General features: G+C 42.6%; 1 protein-coding gene across 1 annotated transcript in view; it reads right to left on the reverse strand.

Annotated features, from left to right (window-relative positions):
• Positions 1–3,534: 3,534 nt before the first annotated feature.
• The window catches only part of LOC129713206 (glycoprotein-N-acetylgalactosamine 3-beta-galactosyltransferase 1-like), a 42,178-nt gene continuing 30,122 nt past the window's right edge, over positions 3,535–15,590 (reverse strand). Inside the window, 3 exon segments of the mRNA XM_055662123.1 lie at positions 3,535–5,163; positions 11,943–11,990; positions 11,992–12,611. Coding sequence (XP_055518098.1) covers positions 5,014–5,163; positions 11,943–11,990; positions 11,992–12,611 — 818 coding nt within the window. The 3' untranslated portion in view covers positions 3,535–5,013.

Below are 15,590 nucleotides of genomic sequence, written 5' to 3' on the forward strand. Positions count from 1 at the left end.
AAAATTGAGAGATTGCATTAATTCTTTCTATTTCACCTCACAATTCAAAGAATCAAACGCCTGTTTGGCTATATTTCCATGCAGAGAAGAGCAGGGAAATTTTAGGCAAATTTTAGAGAATAAAAGCACAACACATAAAAATGACAAGATGCCAGGTTGTCAACATGAGTAATTAGACAAACCTCTGGCCTCAGCAGACCGAATGCCAGCATTCAGCAAAGCGGTGGCCTAATCTTCGCTTGGTCTCCCTGACATGGAGATCATATCAAGAGCACCTAATGCAGTAACCAGTTTCAAGGAGATACCTACTCCCTGTAACCTTCCAGAATTGTAAGGTTGTCTCTTTTTGGATACAAGCATATGGTGGAGTTCACTGGGGTTTGGTACTGGAACCAATTCCTTTTTACACAGCAATTACTTGGACTCGGAAGCAAAAGGTCCAATTTTCAAATTTGCAGATGACAAAAAAAAAAGGTATAATGAACCGTGAGGAAGATAGTAATAAACTCCAAGAGGGTTTGGAAAGGCTGGTAGAATGGGCAAATAAGTGTAAATTTATAATTTCAAATTGAAAAATGTGAAGATTTGCATTCTAATTGAAAAATTGAGAACATAAATTAGAGAGCAGAAATTTACAAAGGATGCAAGACCAGACAGATTTGGAAAGTACATGTGCTAAGCAAAGGTGAAAGTGGCACGGAAATTTGAGAAAGTGTTTTTTATATTTATATATGTATGACTGACTTGACAAATGAGATTCCTCATATCTTGCTAAACATACTTGGCTAATATTGTGATTGTGATTGTGATTGATTGTGATATGTACACACACACCAACACAGGATCTTGGACTTTATAAGCCCTAATGCAGAACACATGAACAAGGAGGTACTGACGAACCTTCATGACACACTGTTTCAGCCACATTTGGAGCGTGACATCCATTTCTGGTGCCACCACCATGAAATATGTGAAGAGCTTAGCAGGGGCACAGAAGTGATTTACCAAATGATTCCAGTGATGGGGGTCTTTAAATATGTGGATAGAATGAAGAAGCTGAAGTTATTTTCCTTGTAGCACAAGGGTGCAAAAGGATCGCGTTGAGATATATAAAATCAGAAGTGGTACAGACGGAGCAGTTCACTTTGGTGGAAGTATGATTTGCAAAATCAACCAAGAATGGCGAGGAAAAATCTTTTGATACATAATTGTACAGCATTTGTATTGTACTGTCCCAGTTAACAATGGAAAAAAATCAACTTTAGCATTCAAAAGGGAACTAAAGAAGTATCTAAACGGATGATGGGCAAGTATCTTAAATTTAAATAAGCTGGAGAGATGGTATGATTTATCCAACCCAAAAGGCCTCACGCTCAAGAATTCGGTAATTATCCAAAATTTATTCCATCTATTTTAAATCTGATTTCAACACAGGTTAGCCAAGAGCCAGTCAATGGTGCACATATTGGGCAGTCTACACTGATTAATCAGATGTGCAGTGATACTAAATGAAATCACATTAAACTTGTGCAATCATATATTAACAATAAATAAGGGCATAATTTACAAAAATATGTTTATGCATAATGGGGCTTTTTCACAGGGCGACTTGACGCAAGATGTGACCAGTGAAGTGGTCGTGGTCTAGCACGATATCATACGATATAACGGGGGGGGGGGGGGGGGGGGGGGTAGACAAAGAGTTCCCACGGTACTCGGCATTTCTGTTATTTGTGCGAGTGACTTGTCCGTCTCCCGAGCTTTCCCGTTAAATCTTGAATGAGCATTGTAAACTGTCAAGTGCAATTAAATCATCACGTGGCACAAATTATGTCATAATTTATTTTATGGCTCTTAGAGACATGATTCCAACCTCAAACACAGAGGGTGTAAAAGCTGTCTGCGACTTTTTTACTTTGCAGCTGCAGGGCACAGACAGACTTATAAGAGAAGTTTAAGTTAACTGCAAAAACAGCACTTTTACATCTATAGCATTGTATGTTTTTAAATCTTGGATAACATTAAATGGTTCTCCTGTGGATGAACTGATATATCGTTATATATACTCACATGAGCACCCGGGATACTCCGCAGCCTTCGTCTCCAGCAGGTTCCGTTTTCTCTCCCTGTTTCTATAATCCTCTCTGGATTTATCGTAGAGAATCTCGTTAAATTGGTACCATTCTACAAGTTCCCCCTCTTGTTCCCTGGAGAAGTTATATGGCCTTACCTTCTGCCATCTTCCCTTTACATAAGCGTCTGTAGAGGCTATTCCTACAACGGCTACTGGGGAGGTAATCTGAAATCCACCTTGCTCACCCTCTCCCTGCTCCAAGGAGCCCACAGGCAGTGTTATCTCTGGCATCTCTTGTTGCCTCTCCACCTGTCTCTCTTGCTGCGTCTCCTCCTCATTCTCCTGCATGGCAAAAACCTTTCTGACACGCTTTACCCCCTTTCTTTGAGCTTTTCTGGGAGCCATCTCTGCGTGTTCCTGTTAAAAAGATTCTCCAACAATGACAATGAGGTGGGACGTCCTCGATGGACACATGTTCCATTGGCGACATTGAGAACACCTTTTTTACTCACCTTCTGTCCCCTCTGTCCAGCTTCCGGGTTTACCGTTCGCAGGAGTTCCCACAGTAACCGCAAGAGTTACTACGGATATCGCACTGGCCACTACGTTCATAAAATGTTGCAATGCTCAACCACAAGTGTACAAGTCACTCTTGGAGAAATTCAAGCTTGCTTGAATTTTCTCCCGAGTACCCAAGTTACACGATTACCTGCCGTTAGCGCCACGGTGGTCCACGAATGCCGTACTGTTATCGCACGATGTTCCCATTATGTTAAACTCTGGTTACCTCTTGCGTCAAGTCGCCCCGTGAAAAAGGGGTTTAAGAATGTAAGCGTGCATTTGCTATGGATATTATGGAAAATAATTTAAAACGTTATCTCCCTATATGGAAGAATTTCCTAATTTGAATTTATAGAAATAAATGCAGTGCAATGGAATCAAGTGTTACGGAACAGCTAACATTTAATTTTGAAGATGGACACAAAAAGCTGGAGTAACTCAGCGGGACAGGCAGCATCTCTGCAATCTTGCTTTCAACAAATGTAGTGCATTGCACCTAGATAATTATTCAAATACATTACAGATCTTGGAAATACTCAGCAGATTGAGCTATGAAACAATAATAATTTCTCTCTCCACTGATCATGCTAGGCAGACTGAATATTTCTAGCAATGAAAGTTTATATTTCAGATTTTCACTCTCTGCAGTTTCTTAATATTTCATATCCTGTTTGCCACTTCTAGCAATGTCAAAAAGCAATATTGTTTAGCATAAATGGTCAAATTCATCCCAGGACCTGTGCAAGCCTGGCAGGTAATAGGTAGATACTGGTGAGAGTGAGGGGAGTTTGATACGTAGATGGAAAGAATTGAAGAGTTGTGAATTGTGAAACTAGAGGCAGGAATATAGGTAGAAGGAGAGGGGAAGGGGAGAAATAGGTGCAAGTCCAGGTTGGGTATAGGAGACAGAGGGGCGGGAATGGGGGAACAGAGAGTTCCAATTTGTAATTACCTAAAATTGGAGAATTCAATGTTCATACTGTCGGATTATACCTGTTAACTACCCAAACAGAATACAAGGTGCTGTTCCTCCAGTTTGAGTGTGGCCTCACTCTGCCAATGGGGAAGGCCCAGGACACAAAGGTTAGTATGGCAATAGGAAAAAAAAAAAGTTAAGATGCTTGACAACTGGGAGATCCAGTAGGCCTTGGTGGATCAAGCGCAAATGTTTGGCAAAATGGTCACCGAATCTACGCTTGGTATGTACAGGAGGCCACATCGGGAAAACTGGACATAGAAGACAAGGTTAGAGGAGGTGCACATGTACCTCTGCCACACCTGGAAAGACTACTGGGGTCCCTGGATCGAGGTGAAGGAAGAGGTATAGGGACAGGTGTTATTATCTCTATTGTAAAGGGGAAAGTACTTGGGGAGCGATGGTTTGGGTGGAATGGATGAGTGAGTTGCAGAGGGAGTGGTCACTGCAGAGGGTGGAAAAGGGTGGGGATGGAAACTGCATTTGGCGATTTAGTAGTCATGAAGGTCAAACAGGAATATTAATATAACGCAGGTAATCTGACATCCTATTGTTTGGAATGGAAAACTATGCGAGTTTTGACTTTGCCCAATAGTGAAAAATGAATGACAGTGAATGGGCAACTCGCCACAGAGCTCTCCCCAATTTACACGCTTCCACAGTTAATTTACTTCCCCTAATTAATCTTAAATTTCAAACCAAATCTTTTTATGTACATCATGGATCTCCTCCTTGGACATATGCAATGGCAAAGATTACTTTTTATGGTCTTTAAAGCAAATTGCTCTCCTAATATGTATTGTACAGTCTGCTTGGGGTGCCATCCTGTAACTGTTACAGCTCTATTATTTTTTGTGGGTAAAAAATGTACTATTTAGTGTATGAATCCATCCAAAAAGGCCTATAGGAAAGTCTAATCATGTTTATACCCAATATGCATGTCCTCCAGCAGCATTGTAAATAGCAACTTAATATTTTATTTTTTATCAAGCAACATTGAATCTAGATATAAAACCCACGAAGTTGCTGCTGAAAGAATCCAGCAAACCAGAAATAAATCAGACCATTCTCATCTGTATTTAAACATCAAGAGGCAAGACGTTGTAGTCCCATAGTTTCATGAAGGAACTACAAATTATTTATCAGGATACAAATCATTTAGTTATTTCAAACCAGTAGTAAAAGAAAACCCCCCATTAATGTTCCTATATGATAATCTCCATCCATGTTGTCATTACTGTACATAAAATTAATTCTGTTGCTTGCAAGGCTTATGCGGTCCAGTGTATCTTGCACAAAAGCAAATCCACGAAACAATTTCTGATGCCACTTCATTTCTAACACACGAATTTTGACAATTTTGTCACCTGCAAAATCTCGAGAGAGTTCCAGAAATCTACGGTCACTCCAATTTCTTTGCTTCGGAGTCTGGATTATATCTATACTTGTAGCCGTACGGACGTAGATGATAAGTCAAGTATTCTAAATAATACATGGTTTTAGAATCGATGTAGTGGAACGACACTGCCAAATCAGAACAACATCCAGGTCCCTAAAGAGAAAATAAATTACATTAAAAAATATCCAAATTAATGCAATTCTGCTACGTACAGTTAGTTATGCTCATTAACATTATGTTATGCACATTAAGGAAATTTGCCCTTGCAAGCATACAATTACAGAAGAAAATTCCCTTGCATGGAAATATCCATGCATGAAAAAAAACATTTAAATCTTTTTCAACTTGCATTTGTGACACGTCAATTTAAAATACCAATTTACTCTCAATGGTATCATTATCGAACACACTATGAGCTACACTTACCTTGGTCTAACTGTTGCAGCATCAGGGAGCTTCAATATGGCAGTGAATGCACTAAAAGAGAAAGCTCGAAGAGCTCTGTATGCAATAAAAAGAAGATTCTACAACATCCAAATTCTAATTAAAATCTGGCTTAAAATATTTGACAGTGTAATCCAGCCTTTGGGCATTATGGTATTATGATACTGCTTAGGATACAAGTGTCTGTAGTTAATATACACCATATCCAAAAGAATGTAATCTCCCACCAATGTGTGTATTATCCACTCTTCCTATAATTTGTAAGGGACCAGACCCACCTACCTCCATTGTTACCAGTGGAAGTTTGCTTCTTCTGTGTGATCTTCGTGGAGGTTGAGGCGCTGGTGTCTGGGTTTGTTTTTGGGTTGGGGGTTTGCGCATCTTCCAGAAAGGCCAGTCTGGGCTATGGTCTAAAAGACCGCTGTCCTGTATGCCCGGCCTTTGAGCTTTCATCAGCTTCTCTTGTTCTGCTGGTGGGTGCATAAGGGTGCTGTCTTTGGCTGTAGGAGATCCTTAATGTTGTCGCCTTTATGAGCCCCAGGGCTTTCCTAAGTCCTGCTCCAATATGTTTCCAGATGCTATTTCCACGACTGGAACATTCAGGGATGCGCAGTTTCCTGGTCCCAAGTCTTTTTGCAGTGGTGTCCAACGTGGTCTGGCTGTATGTATTTGGACACCATGACCAGTAGATTTTGCCTTCCTGCACACTTGTAGTTTTGTTCGTCAAAACCCCTTTTCAGGGTCAGCCCAGAATTAACCCCCCCCCCCCCAGTACTCCCCTCTGACGAAGGAGATGCACTGTGCAGCCCTACAAGAGGTGCTGCTGTGGGTTTTACATAGTGCCCACAGTGACTAGACTCCATCTCCCGGAGCCTGTCATGTTGGAGCTCGGCTCCATAAACCGCTCCAACTTTCTTTTCCATGTTGGAGCTCGGCTTCATAAGCCGCTCCAACGGGCTCCAACGCTCACGGTCGCTGGCCGCCCAAAGTTGGACTCATCAGTCAACGACTCTTTTGGTTTTCTTCTTGCCTTCCCGCCCAGACGCAGTGTTTAATCTGGCCGGTGCGGGGGCGAAGTCGGGCACAGCTGTTCTCTTACGGGTGATTCCTGTGCCGCCTGCCTTGTTTGCACAGCTCTCCATGTTTCCCCACCTGTGAAACAGTATGGGGAGAATAAAGGCCCGCAGTTTCACTTACCTGCAGGTCCTGGTTTAAACTGTCGCTACGGGTGAACGTTATTCCACCCCGCCTCCTGCCGTTTCGACTTGTCAAAGTCGATGGCCCCATTCTGAATAGTCTCCCGCTTGTTGCGAGGTGAGTTTGCTTTTAGGCGACGCAACCTTTCGGTTAGTTGGTTTTTAAGCGTCCCGCCCTTTCTGTTAGTTTGCATTTAGGCATTCTACCCTTTCGGTTAGTTGGCGTTTCGGCTTAGTTTCCATTAGGTTATTTGCCATTTCGGCTTAGTTTCCCCATTCGGTTATTTGGCTTCCACTTCTTTGCTTCGGCTTCTCGTCTGTCGGCGCCACGTCCGGGTACCGATATTTCACTCTTTTTCAGACTAGTCAAGGGTAAGGAATACGAGAGATATATACAGTGATGTAGAGAGACATAGAACAAATGAATGAAAGATATGCAAAAAAGTAAAGATGATAACGATAACAGGTGAGAACGAGAACCTGGTACGACTTGGGTGGGGGAGGGATCGAGAGAGAGGGAATAAGAGTTACTTGAAGTTAGAGAAATCAATACTCATACCACTATGTTGTAAGCTGCCCAAGCAAAATAAGAGACACTGATCCTCCAATTTGCGTTTAGCCTCACTCTGACAATGGAGGGGGCCTAGGACAGAAAGGTCAGTGTGGGAATGGGAAGTGGAATTAAAGTGCTTGGGAACCAGGAGATCATGTAGGTCCAGGCGGACTGAGTGAAGGTGTTCAGTGAAATGATTGTCCAGGGAACGTTTGGTCTCACCTATGTATAAGACTCCACATCTTGAACAATGGATACAGTAGATGAGGAACTGTTCTATCTTCTACATTAACGGTCCCGACCCAAAACGTCATCCGTTAATTTATGTTTTCCGGAGATGCTGCTGCCTGGCCTGCTGAGTTACTCCAACATTTTGTGTCTTTAAGTAAAGCAGCATCTACAGTTCCTAAGCCACAAGGTGCTGGTGTAACTCAGCAGTATCTCTGGAGAACGTGGGAGGGTGACCTTTTGGGTCAAACAGTCCTGAGTAGGCCCTTCTGAAGAAGGGTCTCGACCCGAAACGTCACCTACCCAAGCTCTCCAGAGATGCTAGGTACACAAAAATGCTGACGTTTTAGGTCAGGACCGTTAATGTAGAAGATAGAACAGTTCCTTGTATCTGCATTATCCTCGGAGTTTGTTTGTGAAATGCCTTCAGGTCCCCTGTAGAGAGAGGATATCTCTCCCATCTATGCATCAATTATAATCACAGAGCTCGCTCCCTCTCGAAGGTTAATATAGTGTATCTCCCACTTCATCATCAGCTGTAGAATCAGTTTCTGGCATCTGCCTGACCTGCTGAGTCACTCCAGCATTTTGGTGAGTTATGAGCCATGTTATCTGTAAAAGGTTCTTGTCATTCAGGGCTCACCCACTTTGTAATGCAATCTTTGGTAGAATATAGAACATAGTCTATAAATATTAATCATAGAAGCCGTGCAATAGTTGCCATGCTGAAATAAAATTGAAAGCCAAGCTCGCCAATTCCCTCTCAATAAACGTTATTCCCTTTATCCTGTATCCATACACCCTGGACGGATCGATTGTAATCATATATAGTATTTCTGTTGACGGAAAAGCTTTTCACTGTACACTAACTAAACTAAAATAAACAAAAGTTAGATGCAAAGTGCTGGAGTAATTCAACAGGTCAGGCAGCATCACTAGAGAAAAGCGATAGGTGTTGTTTCGGTTCGAGACACCTTCATCAGATCCAAAACCATCACCTGTTCCTTTTGCCCAGAAATGCTGCCTGACCTGCTGAGTTACTCCAGCATTGTGTGCATCTTCAGTGTAAACATATATCTGCAGTTCATTTTGACACTCCTTAAACTAAACAAAGTTGCTCACATTTCTTTCTTTGAACCTGAATTTTTGAAAAGAGTATCTGAAGCATTTAGCTCGGGGCAGAAGGTTGCATCTGCAAAGAAACTTGCCCTCTAACATCATTGACTGGTAGCTCCCGGGGAAAATGTACAAACCACAGTCACGGGGAGAACGTACAAACCCCGCACAGACAGCATCGGTAAGGCAGCAACTTCACCGCTGGCCACAGTGCCAGTATTTTGGATTTCACATCATCAGCTGCCTGAGATCAGCACTGTGATGAATATTTTGTTTATTTAACTGAGGTACAGTGAGATGTTTGTTTGTTCCGTGCTTTACCAGTTAGCAGAAAGACTATACATGATTAGAATCAGGCCATCCACAGTGCACAGATACATAGAAACATAGAAAATAGGTGCAGGAGTAGGCCATTCGGCCCTTCGAGCCTGCACCGCCATTCAACATGATCATGGCTGATCATCCAACTCAGTATCCTGTACCTGTCTTCTCTCCATACCCCCTGATCCCTTTAGCCACAAGGGCCACATCTAACTCCCTCTTAAATATAGCCAATGAACTGGCCTCGACTACCTGCACTAGAGGAAGAATATGATGTTACTGGTGAAGGTGCACAGGAGATTTACTAGGATGTTGCATGGCATAGCAGTTAAATTGGGGAGAAGAGATAGTCTGGGTTAGTTTAGCAGTGGAAGCTGAGGGGTGAACTAAAAGAGGTGTACAAAATTAGGAGGGGCAGAGAGGCTGGATAGTAAAGATCTTTTTTCAATAATGAGGGCATCTGAGACGAAGGTTTTAAGGCTGGAGGTGGGAAATGTAGAGGGGTTTAAAGGGAAATGTTTTCCACACACACAGTAGCTGATGTCTGGAATGCACTGCCTGAAGAGTGGTGGAGACAAAGACATCTCATGGTATTTACGAAGCATCTTGACAAGGCCAGGACCTAGGGTGAGTAATGGGATTAGTGTACAACAGGCGGCATGGGCATGATTTCAGTGCTGTGTTTCTGTTATTTCATATAACCAGCAATTGGCCTTCATGGCCATGAGTTATAGGAGCAACGTTAAGCCATTCAGCCCATCGAGTCTACTCTGCCATTCAATTGCATCTGATCTATTTCCCTCTCATCCCCATTCTCCTACCTTCTCCCCATATCCCTTGATACCATTACTAATCAAGAATCTGTCCAACTCCACTTTAAAAATACCCAATTAATTGGCTTCCACTGCTGTCTGTAGCTCTGAATTTCACAGATTCACCACGCTCTGACTAAAGAAATTCCTCCTCATCTCTTTTCTAAATGTATTCTGAGGCTGTGGCCTCTGGTCCTAGACTCTCCCACTCGTGAAAACATCCTCTCCACATCCATTCTATCCAGGCCTGTTATTATTCGGCAACCTTCAATGACGTTTCCCTCTCATCCTCCTAAACTCCAGCGAGTACAGACCCAGTGACATCAAACACTCATCATGCGTTAACCCAATCATCCCTGGGATCAATCACGTAAACCTCCTCTGGACACTCTCCAACGCCAGCACATCCTTCCTCAGATATGGGGCCCAAAGCTGCTCACAATATTCCGAATGTGGTCTGACCAGTGCCTTATAAAGCCACAGCATTATATCCGTTTTAATATTCATGGCTTCTCAAAATAAATGCTAACATTGTATTTGCCATCCTTACTTAACCTTTTGGGAATCCTGCACCAGCACTTCTAAGTCCCTTTGCACCTCTGTTTTCTAATTCTCTCCCCACTTCGAAAATAGTCTGCTACCAATATGCATTATTGGAAATATGCAATGTGTAGTTTGCTATGCTGTATTCCATCTGCCACTACTTTACCCACGCTCACAACCTGTCCAAGTCCATCGCAGAGTCCCTGCTTTCTCTACACAACATTATACCCTTTTATTTTAGTTTTATACTGTCTTTGACTTCCCTCGTCAGCCATGCTTGCCTCATTCTCCCCCTTTTTTCCTCTTTGGGATGAATAGATCCTGCATCTTCTGAATTATTCCCAGAAACCCCTGCCATTGCTGTTCCATTGTCATTCTTGTTAGGGTCCCTTTCCAATCAACTTTAGCCAGTTCCACCCTCATGTCTCTGTAGTTACCTTTACTCAACAGTAATACCGACACATCTGATTTCATATTCTCCCTCTCAAACTGCAGGTTGAATTTTATATTACTAGAGCAAGTGGGACCCGTTGAGTCCCTGTCACACAGGAGGCCCAGTCCCCCAACACACACCGTTCCCCAATGCAATATTCCACCACTCACCCATAGCCTCTACGGGAGGTCTTTTCCCCCAACGCAACCCGTTCCCCAAGGCAATATTGCACCCAACGAAATATTCCACCCAACGCAATATTCCACCACTCACACATAGCCCCCTACGGGAGGCCTGATCCCCCATCGCAACCCGTTCCCCAACGCAATTTTGCATCACTCACCCATAGCCCCCAACTGCACAGGGGCTGCTCATTTTGCCTTATTTACCCTCCCTCGTTTTTAAACTTATCGTGTACCATTTTGGCGTAGTTCCCGAATCACATACGCGCACATAGATAGATAGAAACAAGATGAGAGTTTTAGTAATATATTAGACCAATTGGGACCCGTTACACGCAATAATCCACCACTCACCCATTCCCCCAACGCAATAATCCACCACTCACCCGTTCCCCCAACGCAGCACATTTCCATCACTCGCCCGTTCCATCAACGTAACCCGTTCCCCCAACACAATATTCCACCACTCACCCATAGCTCCAAACTGCGCAGGCACGGCTGACGTTTTTAAAGTTTTAATTTTTTTAATGAAACCTCACGTTGGGTGGGGGGGGGGGGGAGGGGGCCACGTCGGCGCTCACCTCCCCTATCCCACCTCGCCACAAGGAAAATTGTGGGATTTTTTTTGTAAATGAAACCTCTCCCCAAGAATCTGATTAAAACGGATTAAAAAGAATATCGCTCCCTCCCTACTCCCGTTGAGGTGGAAGCTGCTGATCCCATTGTGATGTCATTGTGGGCTGGGAGACTGTTCACGGACAGGTTATGTACATGAGATCCCATTGTGATGTCATAGCTCTAACTTATGCGTTGATTGACAAATTCAACTTTATATCAAAAGCAATTGCAATGCCACACAGTAAAAAGAGTCAGTGTGCTCCGTTTAAAACAAATCCATTCAATAGGAGGCATTGGATGGACATAGCTTGGAGATCAATTTGGAAGTTTGCAGGTTGGGAAAAGGAAATGCTCCAAGAGATCATTGTAAAAAATAAACAAGGAACATTTTAGACCCAACCAACTTGTTTGAGAAAGACAAAAGATTAAAGGGAATGAAAAATTATTAATATTTTGCCCTTTAGATCCAAATATTTAATGTCATACCTCTTCAGTAGGGTAAAAACAGTAGTTCCAGTACCAGAATGTTTTTGGGGAGATAACTTGTTGTCAAATGATGTTCAGGCGGAAAAGGATGAAAGGTGTCCCTTTTATTTGTGTCCCTCGAGTCACCAGCTTCTACATTAACACTCTCCAAACATCTCCCCATTGCCAAATCCTCTGTGGATGTAAAATGAGTGCATTTCCCAGTCTTGAAGCCATCAACAAATCTTTTCACTGCTTCTCTGCTAAGTACATATCCAGCTCCACCACTCATATATCCTTGCTTAACATATGGCTTAAATTTTCGTCCAAAGAATATGGGTTGATCTGGAGAGTACTTTGATAATAGCCAACGCAGATTGTCAACAATAACGTATGTGTCATCGTCAGCTTTCAAGAACCAATCAGCTTCATTCAAATGATGGTCAAAAACATATTGGAAAGCTTTGATGGTTTTCCAGTACAGCTGATCTCTGCCTTCTTTAACATCCAGTCCCACTGTAGGGAAATCTTTGTTTACTTCAGAACTCATGTAAAGCACGACGTTGCATTTTTTAGCCCAGGTGGCTTTGACATGTTTGGTCTTTTTTTCCAGATTCTGGGGCCCAGTCATCACCCAGCACAGGATTCGCACTCTCTTGTAAAGATCATCAGCAAGGCTTCCGTTTTCATCTAAAGAGAGAATATTCATGTATTTCATTTAAAAGCAATGACAAAATATTACTGAGGAACAAAATAACTTTAGCTGAATTTTGACATTAATCACCCATACTACTTCACTTCAAATATCAGTAAAGAGGTTACTTTGGAAAACACAACTGTAGTAAAAGCACTGATTGCAGAGTAACTCTGCAGTTCGCTCATCCTTTTCTCTCATCATTCAAACATCATTATTTTGTGACAAAGTAACAATTAAATTCTAAAGAAATACATCCATTTATTAAAAATGAATTGCGATTCAAGTGGGTGATGGGACTTGGATTGGGGAAAAAAATAAAGGGATAGAGAAAGAAATATACGTTTGCTGCAGCTCAATCATGAACTGAAACATAGAAAATAGGTGCAGGAGTAGGCCATTCGGCCCTTCGAGCCTGCACCGACATTCAATATGATCATGGCTGATCATCCAACTCAGTATCCTGTACCTGCCTTCTCTCCATACCCCCTGATCCCTTTAGCCACAAGGGCCACATCTAACTCCCTCTTAAATATAACCAATGAACTGGCCTCAACTACCTTCTGTGGCAGAGAATTCCAGAGATTCACCACTCTCTGTGTGAAAAATGTTTCCTCATCTCGGTCCTAAAAGATTTCCCCCTTATCCTTAAACTGTGACCCCTTGTTCTGGACTTCCCCAACATCGGGAACAATCTTCCTGCATCTAGCCTGTCCAACCCCTTAAGAATTTTGTATGTTTCTATAAGATCCCCTTTCAATCTCCTAAATTCTAGAGAGTATAAACCAAGTCTATCCAGTCTTTCTTCATAAGACAGTCCTGACATCCCAGGAATCAGTCTGGTGAACCTTCTCTGTACTCCCTCTATGGCAAGAATGTCTTTCCTCAGATTAGGAGACTGAAACTGTACACAATACTCCAGGTGTGGTCTCACCAAGACCCTGTACAACTGCAGTAGAACCTCCCTGCTCCTATACTCAAATCCTTTTGCTATGAATGCTAATATACCATTCGCTTTCTTCACTGCCTGCTGCACCTGCATGCCTACTTTCAATGACTGGTGTACCATGACACCCAGGTCTCGTTGCATCTCCCCTTTCCGAATCGGCCACCATTCAGATAATAGTCTACTTTCCTGTTTTTGCCACCAAAGAGGATGACCTTACATTTATCCACATTATATTGCATCTGCCATGCATTTTCCCACTCACCCAGCCTATCCAAGTCACCTTGCAGCCTTCTAGCATCCTCCTCACAGCTAACACTGGCCCCCAGCTTCGTGTCATCCGCAAACTTGGAGATGTTGCATTCAATTCCCTCGTCCAAATCATTAAGATATATTGTAAATAGCTGGGGTCCCAGCACTGAGCCTTGCGGTACCCCACTAGTCACTGCCTGCCATTGTGAAAAGGACCCGTTTACTCCTACTCTTTGCTTCCTGTCTGCCAGCCAGTTCTCTATCCACATCAATACTGAACCCCCAATACTGTGTGCTTTAAGTTTGTATACTAATCTCTTATGCGGGACCTTGTCGAAAGCCTTCTGAAAGTCCAGATATAACACATCCACTGGTTCTCCCTTATGCACTCTACTAGTTACATCCTCGAAAAATTCTATAAGATTTGTCAGACTTGATTTACCTTTCGTAAATCCATGCTGACTTTGTCCAATGATTTCACCACTTTCCAAATGTGCTGCTATCCCATCTTTAATAACTGACTCTAGCAGTTTCCCCACTACCGATGTTGGACTAACTAGTCTGTAATTCCCCATTTTCCCTCTCCCTTTTTAAAAAGTGGGTTTACATTAGCTACCCTCCAATCCTCAGGAACTACTCCAGAATCTAAAGAGTTTTGAAAAATTATCACTAATGCATCCACTATTTCTGGGGCTACTTCCTTAAGTACTCTGGGATGCAGCCTATCTGGTCCTGGGGATTTATCGGCCTTTAATCCATTCAATTAACCTAACACCACTTCCCGGCTAACCTGGATTTCACTCAGTTCCTCCGTTTCATTTGACCCGCGGTCCCCTGCTATTTCCGGCAGATTATTTATGTCTTCCTTAGTGAAGACAGAACCAAAGTAAATATTCAATTGGTCTGCCATGTCCTTGTTCCCCATGATCAATTCACCTGTTTCTGACTGCAAGGGACCTACATTTGTTTTAACTAATCTTTTTCTCTTCACATATCTAGACAAACTTTTGCAGTCAGTTTTTATGTTCCCTGACAGTTTTCTTTCATAATCTATTTTCCCTTTCCTAATTAAGCCGTTTGCCCTCCTCTGCTGGACCCTGAATTTCTCCCAGTCCTCAGGTAGGCTGTTTTTTCTGGCTAATTTGTATGCTTCATCTTTTGTTTTGATACTATCCCTGATTTCCGTTGTTATCCACATCCAACTGAACATCCACATTATTTATGAATAGGAATTAACGGGTCCCTTTCAGAATGACAGGCAGTGTGAACCCCCTTGCAGTGGGGTGCACAAAGGCTCGGTGCTGGGACCGCAGCTATTTACAATATATATTAATGATTTAGATGCAGGGATTACAAGACACATTAGTAAAGTTGCAGATGACACAAAGCTGTGTGGCAGTGTGAACTGTGAGGAGGATGCTATGAAAATGCAGGGTGACTTGGACAGGTTGGGTGAGTGGGCAGATGCATGGCAGATGCAGTTTAATGTGGTTAAATATGAGGTTATCCACTTTGGTTGTAAAAACAGGAAGGCAGATTATTATCTAAATGGTGTCAAGTTGGGAAAAGGGGAAGTACAACGGGGTCTGGGGGTCCTTGTTCATCGGTCAATGAAAATAAGCATGCAGGTACTGCAGGCAATGAAGAAAGCAAATGGCATGTTGGATTTCATAACAAGAGGAGTTGAGTATAAGAGCAAAGACGTCCTTCTGCAGTTGTACAGAGCCCTAGTGAGACCACACCTGGAATATTGTGTGCAGTTTTGGTCTTCAAATTT

This window comes from Leucoraja erinacea, chromosome 2 (genome assembly GCF_028641065.1).
Source record: "Leucoraja erinacea ecotype New England chromosome 2, Leri_hhj_1, whole genome shotgun sequence".
Lineage (NCBI taxonomy): Eukaryota > Metazoa > Chordata > Chondrichthyes > Rajiformes > Rajidae > Leucoraja > Leucoraja erinaceus.